The sequence below is a fragment of the Dromiciops gliroides genome, chromosome 2, assembly GCF_019393635.1.
Source record: "Dromiciops gliroides isolate mDroGli1 chromosome 2, mDroGli1.pri, whole genome shotgun sequence".
In the NCBI taxonomy this organism is placed as follows: domain Eukaryota; kingdom Metazoa; phylum Chordata; class Mammalia; order Microbiotheria; family Microbiotheriidae; genus Dromiciops; species Dromiciops gliroides.
In genome coordinates this window covers 523551094-523575215 of record NC_057862.1, presented here as the reverse complement: position 1 = coordinate 523575215, position 24122 = coordinate 523551094, and the positions used below count along the sequence as shown (strand labels likewise).

The following is a 24122-nucleotide window of genomic DNA, read 5'->3' as shown; positions in this document are numbered from 1 at the left end:
ACCCTTTGACCCAGCAATACCACTACTATATCTGTATCCCAAAAAGATCATTTAAAAAAGGAAAGGGGGGCGGCTAGGTGGCACAGTGGATAAAGCACCGGCCCTGGATTCAGGAGTACCTGAGTTCAAATCCGACCTCAGACACTTGATACTTACTAGCTGTGTGACCCTGGGCAAGTCACTTAACCCCCATTGCCCAGCAAAAAAAAAAAAAAAAAAAAAAGGGAAAAGGACCCCCATGTACAAAAATATTTATAGCAGCTCTCTTTGTGGTGGCAAAGAATTGGAAATTGAGGGGATATCCATGAATTGGGGAATGACTGAACAAGTTGTGGTATATGAAAGTGATGGAAGACTATTGTGCTGTAAGGAATGATGAGCAGGTAGATTTCAGAAAGACCTGGAAAGACTTACATAAACTGATGCTGAGTGAAGTGAGTAGAACCAGGAGAACACTGGACACAATAACAGCAACATTGTGTGATGATCAACTGTAAAAGACTTAGCTCTTCTTAGTAATACAATGATCCAAGGCAATTACAAAAGACTTATGATGGAAAATGTTCTCCACATCCAGAAAGAGAACTATGGAGTCTGAATGCAGATCAAAGTATACTATTTTCACTTTGTTGTTGTTATTTTTTTCTTTTTTGTGGTTTTCCCCTTTTGTTCTGATTCTTCCTTTACAACATATTCTTGTCCAATTACATGCCAATAAATTCGACAAATCTAAGTGAAATGGATGAATATTTATAAAAATATTAATTACCCAGATTAGTATAAGAAGAAATTGAATGTTTAAATTACTCTATCTTAGAAAAAGAAATTTTCCAATATGGAAATATATATAACATGATTGAATATATATGTATATACATACACATGTGTATATATGTGTGTATGTATGTATATAAAATCTATATCTGATTGCTTGCTGTCTTGGTGGGGGGGAGGAAAGGAAGGGAGGGTGAAAAATTTGGAACTCAAAATCTTACAAAAATGAATGTTTAAAATCTTTACATATAATTGGAAATTTTTTTTTAAAACTACCAAAAAACAAAATAAATGTCAAAAGAAATCACAGAAAAAATCAATAATTTCATTAAAGAGAATAACAATGAGACATCATGCTAAAATGTATGGGATGCAACCAAAGCAATAATTATAGAAAAATTAATATCTTTCAATGTTCACATTAATAAAATAAAGAGAGTAGATTAACGAATTAGGCATGCAACTTTAAAAAGCTAGAAAAAGAAAAAGAAAATAAGAATCCCCAATTAAACACCAATTAGAAATCCTGGAAATCAAAAGAGAGATTAATAAAATTGAATGTAAGAACCATTGAACTAATCAATAAAACTAGAATCTGGTTTTATGCGAAAATAATAAAATAAAGTATTAGTTTGATTTTTTATAAAAATAAGAAAACCAAATTACCAGATCAAAAATGAAAGGTGTATTCACCACCAATTAATATGAAATCAAAGCAATGATCGAGAGCTATTTTTGTCCGATTACATGCCAATAAATCTGACAAATCTAAGTGAAATGGATGAATATTTTTTAAAATATATAAATTACCCAGATTAATATGAGAAGAAATTGATTACTTAAATCACTCTATCTTAGAAACAGAAATTGAACAAGACTAATGAGCTCCCTGAGAAAAAAATCCCCAGGACTGGATAGACTCATAAGTGAATTCTACCAAAGATTTAAAGAATAATTAATTACAATATTATATAAGCTATTTGTTAAAATAGGCAAAGAAAGAGTCCTACCAAATTCCTTCTCTTATGCAAATATAGTGCTGATACCTAAACCAGAAAGAGCAAAAACAGAGAAAGAAAACTATAGAACCCAATTTCCCCAATAAATATTGCTGCAAAAATTTTAAATTAAATGCTAACAATGAGATTACAGCAATATATCATAAAGATCATACATTATGACCAGGTGAGATTTATGCCAAGAATGAATAGATAATTCAATATTAGGAAAAATATTAGCATAATTGATGAGATCAATGACTGAACCAACAAAAATCACCAGTGCTTTAGAAAAGATAGAACAAGGTGGAAGTGGCAGCCTTGTGATTATCAAAGCTAAAATTCCAACCTATTGTTCCCTCTGCTCTTAAACCAAAGGAACAATAATGACTAAGTGGTGAGAGATGTCAGGAGCTTGTGGTGAATATAGGATCCTTTAGGACCTTGTTTCATTTTTTATCAAAGCTACTGATTTTCACATGATAACAATTAATACACAAAATTGATTCCATTGAATCTTAGTAAATAAGTATTTATCAGCATGGGAAATGGTTAATTATGAGAAACTATTGAAAGGACTTCAATAATGCAATTTTGTGGGGCTTATACACAATTTTTTTCTAATGCAGTTGGTCTGTATTAAGAACCACAGTTTTGTCTGTGGTTTCAGATTTGGTATTTATATTTAAGTGTCTTTTAGTTATAATATCACTTAAGTGATTTACTAATTTTTATAATTACTCTGGCATACTTTATAGGGTTTTTGGACCTATCAGAGCCATAGAAATTAATGAGAATGATTAAACTGTTTAGTAATTCACTGATAAATTGTTTATAAACAGTTATTTTTTATAATGTGTAATGCTTAGTGAAAACATCCAGAACATTTCAAAATATGAATTTTTCAACAGTATAAAATGCTGTTATGTTATAGCATATAAATATTATTTTGCTCTAACTTGCTAAAACAATACATGAGTTTAGGTGTTGTGTAATATGTAAGTAAATGTTATTTTTTTATCTTTCCTCACCTAAAAGAAATATGACTTGTAAATTGGGATATTTAAGAATTCAACTTTTAAAATTCCAAATTGTATCCCCAATTTTTTGTGTGTTAACTTGTTAGTCCTTTTCCCCTTAGAAATGCTTAATAAATGTATTGTAGTTCTAAAAAAACTGCAGATAATATAAAATACTTGGGAATTGTTCTGTTAGGACAAACACAGAAAGTATGATAACAATTATAAAATACTTTTCACACAAATAAAGACATCTAAACAATGGGGGAAATATTAATTGCTCACAGGTAGGCTGAATTAATATAACAAAAATGACAATTCTACCTAAATTAAATTAATTATTTAGTGTCATACCAATCAAATTACCAAAAATTATTTTATAAAGCTAAGAAAACATAGTACAATATTCATCTGGAAGAAGAAAAGCCAAAGAATATTAAGGGAATCAATGAAAAAAATGTGAAGGAATGTGGCTTTGCAGTACCAGATCTCAAACTGTATTACAAAGTAGTAACCATCAAAATAATCTAAAATCAAAACAAAACAAGGGGCAGCTGGGTGGTACAGTGGATAGAGCACTGGCCCTGGAGTCAGGAGTACCTGAGTTCAAATCTGGCCTCAGACACTTAACACTGGGCAAGTCACTTAACCCCAATTGCCTCATTAAAAACAAAACAAAGCAAAACAAAACAAAATAATCTGGTACCGGCTAATTTTAAAATGTATAAGGAGAGAGAAAATTTCTGGGAACTACTTTTAAGGCTTAGATACAATGGGGCATACCAGAGAATAATGTGAAGAAACTATATTTTTGCCATCTCTACATAATGCTGCCTGCATCTGACCATCATGTTCATTCTGCTCTGTACTCCCCCAAACCATGGACTTCATCCCTGATCCATGAAGGTCTGATAGGTGAATTTTTGTCTTATCTTGCCAGAACCAGGCCTCCACTGTACTTCTCAGGCATTTCAATGTCATGCTGCTAAACCACTCTGACCACTCTACTACCTCCTCCTCCTCCTCCTTCTTCTTCTTCTTCTTGTACCATGTCTGATGTATAGTACATTCTTAATAAATTAAATAACTAGTTAATTAGCTAGCTGGTAATTCACAAACAACTTAAGAAAAACACCTCAAATAAACAGAGTTAATAAGCAATAGAAAATAGGTAAATAAGGTTATATAGGTACTGTTATGGAGTTGATACATATCAAGGAATTTGGGACTACTAAAATTTAAACTGGCCAGCTAAACTGAAGGACATGTGTCTGGGGTAACTCTCCTTGAGAAGCTAAACTAATGGACAACCAAATCTTGAGAAGCAAGCACCAGGGGACAGAGATAACCCCAGAAGTCAGGACCACCATCCTTCACTCAAGCTTCCCCACCCCTCAAAGGGAACTTTCCATCTATAAGTTTTTGCCTTTCTCCTATTCTAGGAGATAGGTATCTCAGAGAATGTTTCTGAACCATCTCCCTTGAGAGAAGTCCTTGACTTCTTTCTTGTCTCCTTTCTCTAATGCCTAAATAAAACATTATTTTATTCTAACTGGATTTGTGTGGGAGAGGGTATAATTCTTTAAAGAGGAATACCGAAGGACCCCCACCCCCATCCACCAATTTTCCCATGACAAATACCTAACTTGTGAGGTTGTTGCATGGATCAAATGAGAAAATAAGTGTATAAGTACTTAGCACAGTGCCTGACACAATGCAAAGTATTATATAATGTTAGAGAAGACGGCCCCTGACCCCATGAAGTTTAGAGTTTGGAGGACTCTCCCTCTTTCCCAACATTACTCCAGTGAAGCCAATTTTCATGCTAAAACAGCATGTATTCAGTAAAAATCAGGTTTACAGTCTTTTTCCCTAAAATTTTAAACCCTTCCATAATTTTGAAATGCTGACATTATTACATTTCCCCTCATTTAGCATTGTATTATTTCTCTTTTGCCCCCTGCCATTTGTGCCCTTTCTCGTTTTTCTTTCCCAATGAATATTTAAATGAATACTTTTTGATATCAGCTGTAGTTGGTTTTCATAGAGAGCAAGAACTTTTTAGATAGCTCAAAATATTTCTCAGTAAAATAAGATAATTACCACAGATTTACATTTCTTAAGGCACTTATAATTCCTCTTGCCCTCCAAATCCTACATACATTCCTAATATTTGAAAGCAAAAGAAGTTAAGATCTTCAGAATAACAATACTTACTAAAGGCTGGCTCATTCACATAGTGCCACTTTTTTTTCTAGGCTCCCAGACCATGTAATATAGGAAGGAAGGAGATGATAACAAACATTTCAGTGCTTACTATGTTCCAAGCGTTGTGCTAACCATCTTACAAATATCTCATTTGATCTTCACAATAGCTCTGGGAGATAGCTGCTATTATTATCCCCATTTCACAGTTGAGGAAACTGAGGCAGACAGAGATTGTAATTTACCCAGAGTCACATAGCTAGTAAGTATCTAAGGTTGGATTTGAACTCAGGTCTTCCTCACTCTAGGAAAGGTCAGAGACTTGAAAACCTTAAATGTACATGATAAAGTGCCTCCAGGGCACAGACTGCCTTCCTACTTTTTTCCTTACCAAATAATCTACAAAAGATTCCTGAAGGCTTATGGTAGGTGAAAAAGACCTAACTGAAACTAATTGCTTTAATGAAAGTGTAGTGACTCATGGTGGGGGCAGGAAGGCTTTTGAGAAAGGAGTAACTTGTCAAAAGAAGAGGCAGGTTTTATCCTGCAAGAATATTTGCTAGAAGTACCAAGGTTGCACAGTTGATACAGCCCTGAACCTAGAGGAAGGCCTATTTTTTATCTAAAGGCTCTCCTCTTTACCTTACCGATATCTTTTGGCAGATCTTCAGCTTTTATAGAAGAATCAATGAGCTACCTCTCCATACTTAAATCAGAGAATGATACAAAGTAATTTGGCATGGTACTAGAAGATAGTACCTGAACTGCAATTTGAGAAAAGCTAGGTGAACTCAGAGGATAAAGCTCTGGGCCTGGAGTCAGGAAGACCTGAGTTCAAATTTGACCTCAGACACCTACTAGCTATGTGACCCTGAGCAAGTCATTTAACCTCTGTTTGCTTTAATCCACCAGAGAAGGAAAAGGCAATCTGTTCCAGTATCTTTGTCAATAAAATCCCATGAGGGGCGGCTAGATAGCACAGTGGATAGAGCACTGGCCCTGGATTCAGGAGTACCTGAGTTCAAATCTGGCCTCGGACACTTGACACTTACTAGCTGTGTGACCTTGGGCAAGTCACTTAACCCCCATTGCCCCGCCAAAAAAAAAGAAAATCCCATTGGCAGCATTGTCATGCTTTGGTCCAATGGGTAACAGATATACAGACTGAACAACAAGAAAAGATTCTGTGAGGCAGAGGAATAGATGGGACCATATGGGCAAAGGCATAAGGTCGAATTTCATATGTGATGTATAAGGAACAGCTAGCTAATAGATTCATTTAGTTGGAACAAAGAAGATGGGGAAAGCATTCAATTAACTGAAAAGATAAGTGGGAGTCAGATTGTAGAGGGTTTTAAAGATTAGGCTGGAAATTTTGTATTTTATTCTAGAGGTATTCAAGAGAATAGCATGTCTCTCTCCTCTAGAGAAAACTTACACGTCCTTGTATTTTGGCTCTATTTTTCCTAGACTCCAGATAGGCCCCAACCCTTCTTTTTGCCTTCATCATTCTCACATCACATTTTCTAAGACTACATTCAATTCTCCTATTGTTATTTACATTTAAATTCATGATTCTTTGATTTTACAAGCTAGCAGATTTCCCTAATTCATCTGGCCATGAAAAATATTGTGGCTTGAAATATATTGACTTAATACATAAGTACTGATGGGGGACTAAGGAAAGGGAGTTTCCATTCAATTCATTAGCTAAATTGAATAGACATGAATTGTTCATTTCCATTTCCCTGCCTTTGCTTACACTTTTCTTCACAATCAGATTGGAATATTTATTAGCATTATATTTAAGACTGCTCTGTGCTAGCAATGCAAATATTGAAAAAAATTTAATCCCTTCTCTTAAGAAGAGTAAGGTCTATTGGGGATGGGAGGGGCATGGGAGTATAGTATGTTCACAAATAATGATGAGGCCATGTAGATGGTGATAAAGGCAAAGAAAAGATCCAAGTTGATTGGAATAGAAAATTTGAGGAGGGAGAAATTATTTTTTGCCTAATACTGTTAGGAAAAGTTTCCCAGATGAGGTGGTATCTAATTTGAGCCCTGAAAGAAGAAAGACATTTCAACATATGGAGATGTGAGGAAGGAAACTACTCAAAATATGATGAACAATGTGAGTTAATATATACATAGGAAAAAAGACAATTGGACTCAATTATATAAGAATTTATTCATCATAATATGTAAGACAAGAAGGAAAGATGAGAGAAAAGTTTTCTTTCCTTCTGGGAAGAAACTTATTTTCTACTTGCAAAGATGAAAATGAGGATTGGAAAGTCATCTCATTTGAAGGTCCATGTAGTCAAAGCTATGTTTTTTTCCAGTAGTAACATAAGGCTGTGAGAGTTGGACTATAAGAAAAACTTAGTGCCACAGAATCAATGCTTTCAAATTGTGGTGCAAGAGAAGACTTTTGAGAGTCCCCTGGGACAACAAGGAGGTCAAATCGGTCAATATTTAAAGAAATTAATTTAGCTTATGAATTGAAAGGATAAATACTGAAGCTTAAATATTTTGGCCACATAATGAAAATCTAGGACTTATTGGGAAAGACCCTGATGTTGGGAAAGATTGAAAGCAAAAGGGAAAAGGGATGGCAACAAACGTGAGCTTGGACAGACTTCAGAAGATGATGAAAGATAAAAGGGCCTGGCATATTATAGTCTATGGGGCTGTAAAGAGTTGGACACAACTGAACAACTTAACAACAACAACAACAAAGAATATATTCAAGGGGCAGCTAGATGGCGCAGTGGATAGAGCACCGGCCCTGGAGTCAGGAGTACCTGAGTTCAAATCCGGCCTCAGACACTTAACACTTACTAGCTGTGTGACCCTGGGCAAGTCACTTAACCCAAATTGCCCCGCAAAAAAAAAAAAAAAAGAATATATTCAAGGCAGTAATAAATGTTGTAAGATATAAAGCTGAATAAGAAGTTGGAGTTGGGTCTTAAATGTCATGGTTAAAGCATCATAAATTCATAGGATTTAGACCTAGAAGGAATCTTAGAAATCATCTAGCCCAGGGGTATCAAATGAGGCCCAATGTGACCCACAACACTCCTGAACACAGCCCAAATCAAAATAAAATGTTCTTTGGATATACGTAACAAAATAAATAAAAATACAATAGAACATAATGTTACTATGTAGTTTTCCAAGTCAATAAGCCATAGGAATCCTTAAGTTCAGTTTTAGTGGCCCTGTTTTTATTTGAGTTTGGCACCACTGATCTAGCTGGCCCCTCATTTTACAGATGGGGAAACTTAAGTGAAGAGAGATTAAATAATTTGCCTAAGTTGTACAATTAGTAAATAGAAGGGTTGACATTCAAACTGTTGCAAAAATTTGTAAGTCTCAGTTAGGTGAAGAAAAAACCAAAGTTTCCAAAACAAAAGAAAATAGTTTTATTGAGTGACCCTAACTCCCAATAAAGCTAGTCTCAGGTCTAGGATCCAAAGACCCCGAGCCTCAGGATCCATGGATATTTATATGCAATGGCTCCTCCCACAATTTAACCCAACCTAAGTGGTACAAATACAATAAGTATAGAATAAGAAGAAAGAAACCATCAGTCAGATAACAGCAAAGTCACTTGCCATTCTATATACCCTGCTTAAAATGGCCCTGTTTCTAAGTAATAGGCTCATAATATAGGAAGCTATCTATTGGAATGTGTCTTTGCCAGCTGGGATGAAGCCTCTCTTGCTTGTATTCCTCTGAGTTGATTTTTGCTATCAAGAATTTTCACCATATTGGTTAAGCATGGCTTTCCAACTTCTCGCCAGCTCTGATTAGGCCCTTGTAGCTCAGAAGTTCCTGTTTTAGGTATCTGACCTTTAACCTGATTGGTAGCTTTACCTAATCACAAATGGAAGTCAGATAGTTGGATTCTAGGTAAGTTGTAGAGTAGACAAGCTGACTATATAGTGTTTGCATTTACTCGCTTCAATATCTATCTTACTTCATTATCATTTGCTTAAACTACTAAAGAATATCTATATATTTTAAATCACAGTTTGTAGTCTATAAACTGATTAGTACTACTATTAAATCACTTGTATCTAAGGGATGGGGAAAATCTCACTCACGAAACCCAGATTTTCTCACTCCATATCCTATGCTATTTTCAAGCAACCAAACTTTATTTCATAAACTATGGTGCAACACTGAATGGGAATGTAAAAATTCACACAGGATAAAAAGGAACTTGGAAAATCTTTGGAGCAAAACAGAGGAAAATTAAGTCTATTCAAATATAAAACATTACATGTAGAAACTAATTTGATACATATAAAAAACTGATCTGTCACTGTCACACAGAGAGGTTCCAAATCAATATATGTAGACCAAAAGTTTCCACATACTACTATCCCATGTGGTCAACTGGCACCTAAACATCTCTACTTAGATGTACTTTGGACCTCTCAAACTCAACATGCCCAAAATGAAGCTAATCTTCTTCAATAAACCCAAACCTCACTTCTTTATTTCTTCTATTTTTCTTGGAATAAAGAAGAAAGATTGTGAACACTTTTCTTACATTGCCTCTTCTTCCATTTACTTCTTGCCTGCTTGTAACCTGGCTTCTGATCCTATTCTTCAAAAGCTGTCCTCTCAAAGGTTACTAATGATCTCTTACTTTCAAAATTCTGTTGCCTTTTCTCAGTACTTACCCTTCTTGACATCACTGAAGAACTTCTATTGTTCTCTCTCCTTCTCTTTGAAAGATCATAGATTTAGAGCAGGAAAGGGACCTTTGAGTTCATCTAGTGTGACCTCTCATTTTACAGAAGAGGAAACTTGAGGTCAAGAGAGAAGTAATTTGACCAAAAACATAGAGTAACTAGTAAATCCAGGATTAGAACCCAGGTTCTCTGCCTCCAGCTCCATTTCCCCCACCCCCACCCCCTGGGGCAATGAGGGTTAAGTGACTTGCCTAGGGTCACACAGCTAGTAAGTGTCAAGTGTCTGAGGCTGAATTTGAACTCGGGTCCTCCTGAATCCAGGGTCAGTGCTTTATCCACTGTACCACCTAGCTGCCCCATCCAGTTCTCTTTCCATTACACTCAAACTTCATACTACTTTACCTGCTCTCAGTGTCTTTAATTCACAGAACCAGTGCTCAGAACATTTGTAGTCCCATGACACCAAAGCCCAAAACTCTTTCTCAGTACTAAGCCTCACGGCTTCTCTTCCTTTACACCTTTGACCTAAGGGGAAAATTTCTAAAAATAGATGAGTCGGGGCAGCTAGATGGCACAATGGTTAAAGCACTGGCCCTGGAGTCAGGAGTACCTGAGTTCAAATCCGGCCTCAGACACTTAACACTTACTAGCTGTGTGACCCTGGGCAAGTCACTTAACCCCCATTGCCCCGCAAAAAAAAAAAAAATAGATGAGTCAGAATTTGGAATTTGAATGGGTTATTTCCCACTGGGGAAGTAGTTTGTTTTATTCACTGAATAAAGCCTTGGCCATTTTGAGTCCTATCTCTTCTTTCTCACATCTTTTAGGAATTAGAAGATTTAAGTGTGCTCTCTCTCTCTCTCATTCTCCTCTCTCTCTGTCTCTCTATATGTATGTATATATAATACTATATTCTATATAATATTTTATATTATAATATATAGAGAAAGAAAAGGGGAGAGAGCACATAAGTCTTCTGATTCATAAGATATATATTATAAATAATATTTTTATATATGGAGAGCACATCTTCTAATTCTTATGTATAAAACTGAAAAGATAATGCCTTAAAATATAAATATAGAATACATTATATTATGAGATATAATATTAATAATTAGAAGGTGTTCTCCATATACACACGCACATGTGTGTGCATAGATACACATACATGCATGCATATACACATGCATGCATGGATTCAGCAAGCATTTCAAATTAGAACCTGATCCTATAGTCTCACAGTCCTGGAAACATTGAGGTTCAATAAATAGGTAAACTGAGGAGAAAGGACTTGAGAGACATTATTGTTAAATATCTACTGTGGACAGTGTATCCTGTACTTGGGATACAGGGATTAAAAAAACCTCATAGTATTTGTCCTCAAGAATCTCACGGTATTATTGAGGGGGGTGGGGTTTGATATGGTGTGTATGTGTATGTGCAGGTATGTTTGTATGTGTGTGTGTATGTATGTATGTATGATACAAAGTAGAAGATGATAAGGATAACAGGCAAATTACTGTAGGGCTTTTAAAAATTTTTATTATTATTATTGCTTATTTTTACATAAATTTAAAGAGAAGCCACATGACATAGTTGGGTAGGAGTCTATCCTTTGGGTCCCAAAGACTTAGGCTTAGCATTGCCAAGAAAAACAAATGTTTTTGTCCTGGGTTGTTAATCCAGAACTTTCTACTTTTCTATCACCTTTGGAACTATCTTCCTTCTTTTTTCCCCTATTCTTGTCAACTCTCCTCTGCCCCTCATGAAGGGCATGCTTCTCCACCAGTCATGAGAGAGTCCCATACCAAAACACTTTAGGACTGAGGATACAGTATATATACATATATATATATATATGTATGTATGTATGTATGTATAACTTTAGTTCTACTGATTTAACTCTGGACATCTTTGCTCTCCTCTGCTACCAAGAAAGCTTGGAATTTAAGAATACCTCAAAGGACCAAGCTTCATCACTTGACATAGAGCAATTTTTAAACCCATAAGACAAATAAAATAAAGATAGTTGGATGGAAATGTTTATTTAAAAGGAAAATTATAATATATGTTTGTGATTATTTGTACATAAAGTGCATTTGCACATATAGAAGAAATTATAGTAAATTACACTAAAATTATTTTTTTAATTTTAGGTCAATTTTATGCCTGATTCTTCTAGTGTTAATATTCTTTGTGACCATGGAATAAAACTGAAGGCAAAGACAACAGAACAAAACCCAGTAGAGCTGTCCTAGCTGGCTTTGAATCCTTAAATCTAAATTCTTGCCTTTATTGTACATACCTCCCAGGAAGCAAACTCTCTGGCTTTCCTATTAGCATTCCTATGGATAGATGATCTCCCTGTACTTGTATGTTCTGCATTTCTCATTTGTGTGTGAGGCATGATAATAATATTCCATTGTCTTAATATAATTTAATCAGCTATTCTCCAATTATTAGATATACTGAGCTTTTCTTCCCTCTAGATTGGGAATGTTACAAATGGAACAGCTATGACTATTTTGTACAAATATATATCGTGAGATATATACATATATACACACACACCCATCACTGTCTATATACATGCATATGTATATAGACACATACATATGTATGTATATAAAATCTGGCAATGGAATCAGTTGAACAAAAGGTGTGATCGATTTTGCGAATCTAGATGCATAATGCCAAATTGCTCTTTAAAGCCTTTCTACCTATTTGTAGTCTCACTTACAATGTATTGGAGTGCCTCCCTTCCCTAAGCCCAATCAACATTAGATTTAGAATATAAGCTCCTTCATGGAAGTTGAGGGGATGCCCATCAATTGGGGAATGGCTGGACAAATCGTGGTATATGAATGTAATGGAATACTATTGTGCTGTAAGAAATGATGAGCAGGAGTTCAGAGAAACCTGGAGGGTCTTTCGTGGACTAATGATAAGTGAGATGAGCAGAACCAGAAAAACATTGTACACAGTATCATCAACATTGTGTGTTGATCTACTGTGATGGACTAGATTCTTCTCACCAATGCAAGAAGAGTTCCAGGGGACTCATGATGGAAGAGGATCTCCAAATCTAGGGGGAAAAAACGAACTGTGGAGTATAGATGCTGATTGAACCATACTATTTCTTTTGGTTTTGGTGCTGTTGTTTTTCTATTTTGAGGTTTTTCCTCATTGCTCTGATTTTTCTGTTATAACAGCACTAATGCAGAAATATGTTTAATGTTATCATATACATATAACCTATATCAGATTACCTGCTGTCTAGGGGAGGGGGGAGGGAGGGGAGGGAGGGAGAAAAATTTGAAATTGGAAAGCTTGTATAAACAAAAGTTGAGAACTATTTTTACATGTAACTGGAAAAAATAAAATACTTTTATCAGAAAAAAAAGAATATAAGCTCCTTGGAGGCAGGGAGCATTTCATTTTTATCTTTGCATTACCAGCAATTAGCACATTGCCTGATACATAGTATGAACAAAATAAATGAATGTTGATTGCTTGATTCTAGGGGGTACAAAGCACTATCTTAAGTCTATCATGATTTGTATTCCAATTATTAGTCAATTTGAGAGTCTTTACTGTAGTTATTGGTAGTTTGCATTTATCTATTTACCCTTTGTAAATTATCTGTTTATTCTCTTTGACCTTTGCTCTATTGGAATGGAATGGGCAGAAGAGAACAATTCGTTTCAGCAACCATGAAAGGGGCTGAAATAGGTACTGTGGAGTTCTTAGAGTTTGGTCAGACATGAAAGACACCAAGGTCTGCATCCCAGGCCATCACTGTTTGTCTTGACTTTTGTTCTGACATTAGTCTTTGATGATTCAGGAGGGGAGAATGAGACTGATCACTGCTCAACTCTGCCTCACTTAAATCCAATTCACATGAAAGTCAATACATCACCCACAAAGTCAATGGTTCTCTTTAAAAATGAAGGAAGAACAAGGACAACAGCAATAGTGGAGTACACACTAGTACTCATATAGATCTAGGACATTTTGAGAAGGAAGAAATCATTCATCTGAGTTGATCTGAGAAGGCTTCCTAGAAGAGGTGTCTCTGAGTTAGGCCAGCAACAGGTGCAGATGAGGAAGGACAATCTGTTCTGATAAAGGGAGGTAGGAGAGGAATGGGTAAGATTGAGGAAATAGTAATTCAGTTTAGCTGGAACATAGAGTACTCAAAGAGAAATTGTGTGAAAGAAGGCAGATGAGATCATTACTGTGTGGACATGGAAAAGACAAAATTTGGAAGTACTTAATATGAAATGACAGACTCAAAGTAGGTTATCTCATATATGCTTAAAGGGAAATGAGAATGAGGCTTTGTTCAGAACTTATCCTAGACAAAATCCTAATTTGTAGCTAGTTGGTTTTCCTCCCACTTTCTCCACAGGATGCTCTAACCACTTGCTTTACTCTCAAGGTCTAAAGCATGGAGATGATTAATGTAAATCCATGGTTTTTATTGGATTAAATTAAAACAAACCAAAAAAGAAAGAAAATATAATCAATAGAGTATAAATAGGCCCTGGGAAGGGATGGACAGTGCAGTTATCTCTTCTGTGTTTTGATAGGGTTGGGAGAAAGGAAGATGGAAGAGGATTCCTGAACACTCTGCAAATCTACCCTGAAATAAAAGAGAAAGGGGAAGGATGCCTCAGACTCAGTTTCCCCATCAGTCAAAAGGGAGCAATAATATTTATACTGCCTATTTCACAGTGTTATTGAAGGAAAAGGCTTTACAAACATTCAAACACCATATAAATATGAGCTATCGTTTTGGTGGTTATTGTTATTACCCAGAGTTATGGTGTTTCAGAAGAAAGGAATCTGATGGTGGAGTCAGGAGCAAATCCTGGCTCTCGCGCTTAGTTGTATGACTGTGGTCAAATTATTTAACCTGTCTTCGTTTCTTCATTTATAACGTGGGAGTGATGATATTCAGACCACCTACCTTATAGTATTGTTTGGAAGAAAGCTCTTTGTGAACCTTCCAGCAGCAGAAATGTCAATTATTATTACTACTAATACTGCAGAAGGGAAAGGAATCCCTAAGTTCCAGGAACTGGAAAGGGTCAGGAGTAGGAAGAGAAGGGGAACAGGGAATGAATTTTGGAGGTTGCCAACTTATCGCTGTAATCCTCACATAGACATATACGCAGAGACACAACTGCGTAAGCAACGCACTCTCAGGAGGGAAAAGGTATGTGCAAGCCAAGTTTTGCTAGCCCTTCCCGAGACTTGGCATTATGCGCTTTGGCACAGCTAAGGTTTGCAGGGGTAGGGAGGGGATGGGGTGAAAACACAAGCCCAGAGCCAACTACAAGTGCGATTATTTCCCCCGCGGCGTAGGTTAACCACACTTTCTGTGGTGGGATTCCTGGAAAAGAATGAATGAAACCTATAGTTAGCCTCTTAACCCCAAGCCTGGCTGAGCCCTGCTGTCTGTAGAGCTAGGAGCAAACCTTGAATTTCAAGCCAGCGGGGTGGATCTAGGCGACAGCCCCTGGAAGAACTCTGAGATGGTAGTAAGACGAAGGCAAAGAACCCCTCCCCTAGCCCTGTCCACCCCACATCCGGGCCCTCTCCACTAGCTGTCTTTCGCTGAGTACCGGGCATTGCTCCTTAGAGTGGCAGGGTGGGGTATGGGCTGTGGGTGCTGGACAGGGCTAGGACAGATGGTTCTAGTCCCACCCTTTCCCTTCCGAGCTGCTCAGGCAGCGCGCTCCGCTTATGCTCCGGGGCTCCAGTCCCTCAGACCATCAGCTGGGACAAGCCCCAGCTACTCACTGCGCACTGCAGGAAGCGACAATCCTGTCACTTCTGCTCCTGGGAATGGAAGCACCCGACCCACCACCATTCTAGCCAGAGCCAGGGATTAAGGATACGGTTAGGTGGGATAGGTATTTTTAAGGATCAGCAATTCTACTGAAGTGTTAATGCATCATAGCCCATGGGGAGAAAATGTATTGAAAGTAAACTGGGAAGAGGGCTCCATCTCTGGCCACCCTTAATTCCCCAGAGGAAAGTTGTTTCCCCTACTCCCTGGACTAAACATCGAAGTTCCAAACTGAACCAGTATCTCCCTCTCTTCTCCTTGATGGCTGCTTCTCTGAGGTTGGAGTGAGTCGGACCTCGAGACTAGCCTCAGAGGGTAGAGGTGATACATCTTCGTCCCACACCCTTCACACACATCGCGTCCGCGCGTTTCCTCATCCCCAAAGAGGTTCAGCTTCGCGCTGGAAGTCCCTTGAAACGTCTCCCTAGTAATATGCGCACCGCCTCTGCCTGCAGTGAGATGCCCTCCCGCCCACACCCATTGTAATGCCCACCCCTCCACCCCAGCACATACTAACCCTGCTGGAGGCTCTGATGTAGCTACATCAGAAGTTACCCGCCAGTTCCAGCGCAATTACACCAAGGGAGGCTCTGGTCCCTCTTAAGACCCATCCCCCTTCCCCTTCCCCTTCTCCCCATCTCCTTTCCTCACTCTTGAACCAGGGAAGAGATTGAGTAGCAGAGGGACATACATCTCTGTCAACAACTGGTGCTGCTGGTGCGCTGCTTGTTGCCACTGAGTTGGTCCGCAGGCCAGGCACATCCCACTTTACCCGTGACGTCTCTGCAGCGCGCTATAAAGGGCCCTGAGACACCCAGTGGAGGCTCTGGCACCTCCAGAGCTTAGAAGGAAGGAGCGAGGGGTCATCCACGCCGTCTCCTGAAGGACTGCAGGCGGCAGTAGCAACAACTGCTGCGGTGCGACAGGACAAAAGCAGGTGGCCCTTATCCAGCTGGGGCACTTGTGCTTCTGCTTCGGCTGACTCCAGATCGCTAGCCCTTGGCTCAGAACTTTTGGAGGTGGCACCATGCCTGGTGCCTCTTGGGCTCCCGCAGCATCCCTTTTCTCCGCCAAAGAAAGCGGTTGCAGAATTGCGGATCTCGGAGGTGCCTCCAAGAGCTGTGAGTTGATTGAGTGAAAGCTTCTGTCAATTTCTCTCTTAAACCCTCGAGAGAAAAGACAACTCCCAGAGCTTGCTGAAGCTTGAAGAGGAGAATACCGAAGCTACCTGGGTCAGACCAAGTTTTCACATTCTGCAATCTCTCGATCCCCCCTAAATCCGCCTTGCTCTCATGAAAAGGATTCTGACAGAAGAACTTGAACCTCCTGTTGCTTAGAGCTTTGCACTTCAATTATTCTGCAGAGGGCTCCGCTCCCTAGGGGCGTGTGTGGAGAGCAGATCTAGAGGGTTTAACCCCCCAAAAAGAACGATGGATAATATTCTGCAGGGTAATTCAGACCTTGCCCTCTCCCTAAATGTCTCCTCCAACAGCTCAGAAGCCAACCAGTTCGTGCAACCGGCCTGGCAGATCGTGCTCTGGGCAGCTGCTTACTCTATTATTGTGGTGACCTCCGTGGTGGGCAATGTGGTGGTGATGTGGATCATCTTAGCCCACAAGAGGATGCGGACAGTGACCAACTATTTCCTGGTGAACTTGGCCTTCGCGGAAGCTTCTATGGCCGCCTTCAACACAGTAGTGAACTTCACCTATGCCATCCACAACGAGTGGTATTACGGTCTGTTTTATTGCAAGTTTCACAACTTCTTTCCGATTGCTGCTGTCTTCGCCAGCATCTACTCCATGACTGCTGTCGCCTTCGATAGGTGAGCCTGACCTTTAAAAGTAGGGGTTTTGAGGAGAAAGGGAATGATATTGTATCATGGGGGCGGAGGGAGAGGGGTTGCAATGGGTGGGTGTGCTTGGCGAACTGGCTGCTACGTGAAGGGAAGAGTGGAAGGGCTTGGGAGGATTGTCATTCTAGCACATGAATAGCTTTCCTCTCAATTCTGTTATTTTCCTTTCCCCCTTTCCCTCCTTACTGGCTCTCCCTACCTTTTTTCCCTTCTCCCTTATCTTCTCTCCCTCTCTAGGTCTCTCCTTTTCCAGTTCATCTGTCTCCTCTTCCCTTTCCCTTCTCTCAACGCTTTCCTTTTTCTTTTACTTTTTTTCCTTTGTGTTTCCCTGTTCTGGGACATAGTATCTAGTGGCAAAAGCAATAGGTCTGAAATCAAAGGTCTTGATTTAATTTCTTCCTGTTATATGATATTAACCAATTACCAAGTCACTCCCCTTCTTCTCCCTCCTCCCCCACCACCTCACTTAGCTTCTTGGTGTGTAAAAGGAGAAGGTTTGACTGAATAATGTCTAAGGCTCTTGCTAGCTCAAAATCATATGATCAATTGTATGCTTCTATTCAAGGCCTGATTGTGACCCCAGGGTTGACAAGTGTGGCCACATCAGGTTACAGGAATCCAGTAAGTCTGCCGATGCTGTTTTAGGTAAAATTTTTTCCCCCATACTGTTCTTCACTTTCTGCATCTTGGGGGGGGGGGGGAGGCAGAGTAGAAGCTCTGTTTTCCCTTTGCCTCTGAAACAATATTTTTAAATGAGTGCATCCCATTGGAATCCAAGATCTGAAAGGTACCTAGAGAGGTTATTCATTGTAGTTCATCTCCTGTATCTTTCCTTAAACCAGTTAAAGCTAAGAGCTGAAAATTATTATTCCTAAGAGCTTTCTAAAGTTGGAGATTGAATGCCCTCTCTCAGAAGTCTCTTGAAGCCTCAGTTTTCTCTTTTGTAAAATATGGAGAATAAAAAGAGCATCTCAAAGGGCTGGTGTGAAAAGCAAAAGAGAAAATATTTGAAAAGCATTTTGGAAATGTTTCATATGCATTTATAAAACCCTTTAAGCCTTCTGCAATTTGAAATACTTAATAAATAGAAGTTAGAGTAATTATTTCAATCGGGAAGTCATTTGTGTATTTAGAGAAGAGGCAATTATATGGGGAGTGACAACTGACTTCAAATTTCATATCTGATACTATTTGTTTGAACAGCTAGGTGACACAGTGGATAGAGTGCCTGCCCTGGAGTCAGGAAAACTCATCTTCCTGAGTTCATATCTGGCTTCAGATACTTACTGGCTGTGTGACTCTGGGAAAGTCACTAAACCCTGTTCGTCTCGGTTCCTCATCTGTAAAATGAGCTAGAGAAGGAAATGGCAAACCACTCCAAGTTTCTTTGCCAAGAAAACCCTAAATAGGGTCATGGAAAGTCAGACTCAACTGAAAAAATGACCAAACAACAGCAATGTGATTTGCTTGACGTTACACAGATCACTTTACCTTGCTTGGCCTCAGTTTCCACATCTATAAAATGAGTAGTTTGGACTATATGACATCAGATCAGATTTGCTATTCAGATTCTAAATTTCTCTTACTTCTAAAGTTTCTCTAGCCTTTTGTGGAGTTGGCAGCATCTGGGGGAGTGCTTTCTAATGGCCAATCAGTGTCTGTATGCATTTCTGAGGGGGGGATGGCTCAACAGGTTATGGTTTCAAAAACTGTTTAAAAGGAACAGTGCTGGTATGCAAACATTGTCCAGATCTCTGGGTGACATGATTGAGATAGGACTTCTGAGAAATAGGAATCTTTTGAGAAGAGAGATTCATGCTTGTGTGTGTGTGTGTGTGTGTGTGAGAGAGAGAGAGAGAGAGAGAGAGAGAGAGAGAGAGAGAGAGAGAGAGAGAAATGGAAAAAGAGAAGGGGAAGAAAGAGGAATGGGAAGGAGAGAGGGAAAGGAGGAAGGAGGAGAGGAATCATAGAGACAGAGGACAGGGAAAGAAGGAAAGAAGATTGAAACAGAGAAAGAGACAGAGACAAAGAAAGAGATAGAGACAGACAGATGGTCAGAGACAAGGAGACAGACACTGAAAGAGACAGAGTATGTATACATGCTTGCTTGTGTGTCTGTCTGAAGGAGTGCCTCTGTATGTATATACTTGAGTACTTGTGTAAATTGTTCATCCACAAGATTAAATTGCATTTCAGGGGTGGCTAGGTGGTGCAGTGGATAAAGCACTGGCCTTGGATTCAGGAGGACCTGAGTTCAAATCCAGCCTCAGACACTTGACACTTACTAGCTGTGTGACCTTGGGCAAGTCACTTAACCCTCATTGCCCTACAAAAACAAAAACAAAAACAAACAAAAAAAAATGCATTTCAAAGGGGACTCCAGAGGTTGTTCTTTGGCAGCTTCCTCAAAGGGAGGGGGGAAAAAGGTTAGTTAATTTAAAAGGGGGCTGGGATGGGGGCGAGGGGGTTGCGGGCAAAACAATGCATTTCATTTGCTTGCTACTACCCTATTTTGTCCACACAGGGTTTCCTGTGATTTCCATTTGCCTTGAGGCTTTCTGGAGACATTTATCCTCCAAAACCACAAATAGCTTTTTTGAATGTGGGGCTTATGCCTTTCCCTTTGTGTTCTACATATGCTCCTGAAAAGTTGTGTAGAAATTGAATTTTTGCCAAGCAAATTTCATTTTAAATATCCTAGGGAAATTACCTATTTAGTGGAATGTGATCATAGAATTTAGAACTGGAGGGAACACAGGAGAGAACAAATATTTATTAAGCACTTATTATGTGCCAAACACTCCTTGTGCTAAGTGCTTTACAAATATTATCTCATTTGCTATTATAATCCCCATTTTACATTTGAGGAAACTGAGGCAGTGATTTGCCTAGTGTCACATGGCTGGTAAGTATCTGAAGCTAGATTTGAACTAAGGTCTTCCTGACTTCAGGACCAGTGATCTAGCCATTGTGCCACCTAGTTGCCTCTAGAAGGAACCTTAAATATCATCTAATTGAGTGTTTCCCATTCACATTTGACAGAGTAAGAAACTGAATTCCAGAGAATGGAAATGATTTGCCCAGGGAAATACAGATAATAAGTATACAGCTGGGATTAAACCCAGGTCCTCTAGTACTCTTTCTACACATAGCCCATTTTTATATAACTATTTCTATATCTACATATCTGTCTCTTTTTGTTTTAAGGTTCATGAAAATTTTCCTTATAACAACCCTATAATTATAGATAGAGAAAGCATTATTATCTTCAACTTTTTGAAGGGGGAAACCAAAGCCTAGAAAGGTTATATGATTTGAGCAGGGTTCCATCTACATAGTGCCAGAGCTGGGGCTTGAATCAAAGCCCTCCTTGTTCTAACATCAGCATTCTTTCCACCACGCCATTCTGAAGTTTAAATAATTTGGGGGGGGGGTCAGGGCAATGAGGGTTAAGTGACTTGCCCAAGGTCACACAGCTAGTAAATGTCAAGTGTCTGAAGTTGGATTTGAACTCAGGTCCTCCTGAATCCAGGGCTGGTGCTTTATCCATTGCACCACCTAGCTGATTTTTTTTTAAATAAAGTGAAAGATCACCACCTCTACTCCAATTTATCTTTTGTGTCAATCTTGGTTTTCCATATAATATATTAAAATATATTTCATATTTCATGCATATATTTACATTTCTTTAAGGTGAAACACTTTACCCTCTTGGGGTTGCTCTACTTAAATCCAGACTCCTTTAAAGAATGCAAAGATCTATATTCCAAACACTAGATATGCTTTGTTATTAAATGCCACCTCATTATTCTACATTATTCATATTTGTTAAGATTTTTTGTCACCAAATTAGGGAAAGGAACTATGTTTATTGCAGATTCTGATCCTCATAACTTATCCAAGTTCTGCTGAGAGTTCTGTCTCCTGAGAATAGAGACAAATCTATTGTCTTGTGGAGCGTGAATGTTAAGACACCAGCACATTGGTTTAACTGAGGGGGAAAAGCTGTGACTGATTAATGTGTTCAATGCCCCTCTCCTCCAAACTTTAAATGTATCATCTTAGAAGGGGGAAAAAGTAAAAGGTACAAATGGATGGGTCAGGGAACCAGAATCATGAGAGGCTTGATTCCTGGGTCTCTTCTCTCTTCTTTACTTTTTGTTAAAGGATCCATGATCATAGGAACCTGATTCCTGGGTCTCTAAGTCTGCCCCTTATTTTTAATAGATAAGTTATAGAAAGCCTCCTTAAATGAAGGAAGCTTCAATGCCTTATCAGTCAAGCCATAGAATTCTAGATTATGAGAGTTGGAAGGGAACATTAAATGGCACCTAGTCCACTTCCCTTTATTTTATTTTTTTCACCTCCCTTTATTTTAAAGCAGAGGAAGCTGAGGCCCAGAGAAGACAAAAAAAGAACCTGTCCAAGGTCATATAGATGCTAAAAGAACAAAGACTAGGACTCAGGCATTGTGACTCCCATGTCGATGTTCCTTCCACTATACCACTCTCAATCAATTATTTTGGTTGGATTTTGGTTTTGCTGGGCAATGAGGGTCAAGTGACTTGCCCAGGGTCACACAGCTAGTAAGTGTTAAGTGTCTGAGTCTGGATTTGAACTCAGGTCCTCCTGATTCCAGGGCCAATGCTCTATCCACTGCGCCACCTAGCTGCTCCCTCAATCAATTGTTTTTTAAAGCTAAAGGAATCCATGATGAGTGATTTACATTTTTTCAAAAAAAAAACACATCTTGCCTCTCATAGTAACCTGTTGTATGACTGGGCAAATCACTTAACCTTTCTGGTTCCTTACTTGTAAAATGGGTTTGGGGAGGGACACAATACTTTCAGTACCAATTTCACAGGATGATTTGGAGGAAGGACATTGTTAACTTAGAAGCCCTATAAAAATTTGAACTATTATTATCATCTTTACAGCTTCCATTTTTATCTGTGGTGTGTATGTGTGTGTGTGTGTGTGTGTGTGTGTGTGTGTGTGAGAGAGAGAGAGAGAGAGAGAGAGAATTCTATTAAGGTTTTCCTCTGAATACTGTTCATGAATAGGAAATGTCCCTAAAGTTACTAAAGGCTTTGTCAGTTGAGTAGACTGGTAGGTTTTGAGTACAAGTATAGTGATAGATTGCTTATCTGCCATTCAAAGACCAGCCTAAATAAGCCTAGAGAGGTTCATCTCTAGCTGGTTGGCTAGCAAGTGATTATTTTTTAACTTGGGAATTCATGAAGGACTTTAGGATATGTAGTCAAACAATTTGCCTGTGAATCCCCACTTGGCTACTTCCTCACTGTGTGATCCTGGACAAGTTAATTCCTCTCTCTGGGTCTGTTTCCTCATCTGTAAAATGAAGTGGATAATCTCTGAGGTCCCTTTCATTTCTAAATCCTCTGGAGCACATTCTAAGACATGGAATCACAGGTTCTTGTAGAATTTAAGTGAAAGCTGAGGCAGTCCAATCTGTTTGATCTGTCTCAATCCCCTCTCTTTTTTTGAATTGTTGAGGGTAAAATTTTCCAGTTATCTAAAACTGACTTCTTTAAGAGGCAGGCCCCTTCCCAGACTAGAACATTGTGATTAAAATGTCAGAAGAAGAGTGATAGGGAAGCACCACACATTTGTTTTGAAACCAATGTTAGCTCAAGAGGACTATATTTCTTTCTTCTGTTGATTTGGAAAAAGCCGTTTAGATTCCAAAGAACTTTGTCTTAATTTTATAAAAGCTTTGTGTGCAGGACAGTGGAAATTCATATACAGTGTTGATTTTTTGCCAGAAGATACTCAAGCAGAGTAGTCAAGCGATAGGGTTTAAAACCAGGAATGTATAATCCAGCTATATATTCTACTAAACAGAGTGATAAGATCAGAGCTTGTTGTTCAGTCATTTTGATCATCTCTGACTCTTCATGATCCCATTTGAGGTTTAATTAGCAAAAATACTGGAGTGGTTTGCCATTTCTTTCTCCATCTCACTTTACAGGTGAGGAAACTGAGGCAAATATGTGACTTACCCAGCGTCACACATATAGTAAGGGTCTGAGGCTAGATTTGAACTCAGGAAGATGAGTCTTTCTGGCTCTAGGCCTGGCACTCTATCCACTGTGCCACCTAGCTACCCCAAGCTCAGAGTTAGGAGATCTCAGTTGAAGCTTTGATCCATCATATTGTTATAGAATACACAATGCCATGTTACTTTTGGCTACTCAGTTTGTCCTGGAAAAGATAAGAAGAAAGAGGGAAGGGAAGAGAACAAAGGTTTATTAAGTGCCTACTACGTGCCAGGCACTGCACCAAGCACTTTACACATATTTCATTTGATTCTCACAACAACCCTGTGAGGTAGGTGTCATTATGATCCTCATTTTGCAGTTCAGGAAAGTGAGGCGGGCAGAGGTTAAGTAACAAATCATACAGCTAATAAGTATCTGAGGCCCTATTTCAATTAAGGTCTTCCTTATTCCAGGTCCAGAGCTCTATCCACTAGGAAGATGGCAGAGATTGAAAGTATTTAAAGATTATTTTTTAACCTTCCAAGCCCTCTCTACGTAACAGTTCAATTGATAAATAATTGAATCCCAAGAAGATGGAGATCAGTTTCAATGGAAAGGAGTGGAGGCATCAATGACAGTTTGTGAGGTAACTTGTGAAATAGTCAGTTTTCTATCACTGGAGGTCTTCAAGTAGAGGCTG

At 38.7% G+C, this 24122-nt stretch overlaps 1 protein-coding gene across 1 annotated transcript in view; it reads left to right on the top strand.

Annotated features, from left to right (window-relative positions):
- Positions 1-16995: 16995 nt before the first annotated feature.
- TACR1 (tachykinin receptor 1) overlaps positions 16996-24122 on the top strand; it is a 172973-nt gene continuing 165846 nt past the window's right edge. Inside the window, exon 1 of the mRNA XM_043988156.1 lies at positions 16996-17390. Coding sequence (XP_043844091.1) covers positions 16996-17390 — 395 coding nt within the window. The remainder of the gene's footprint in view (positions 17391-24122) is intronic.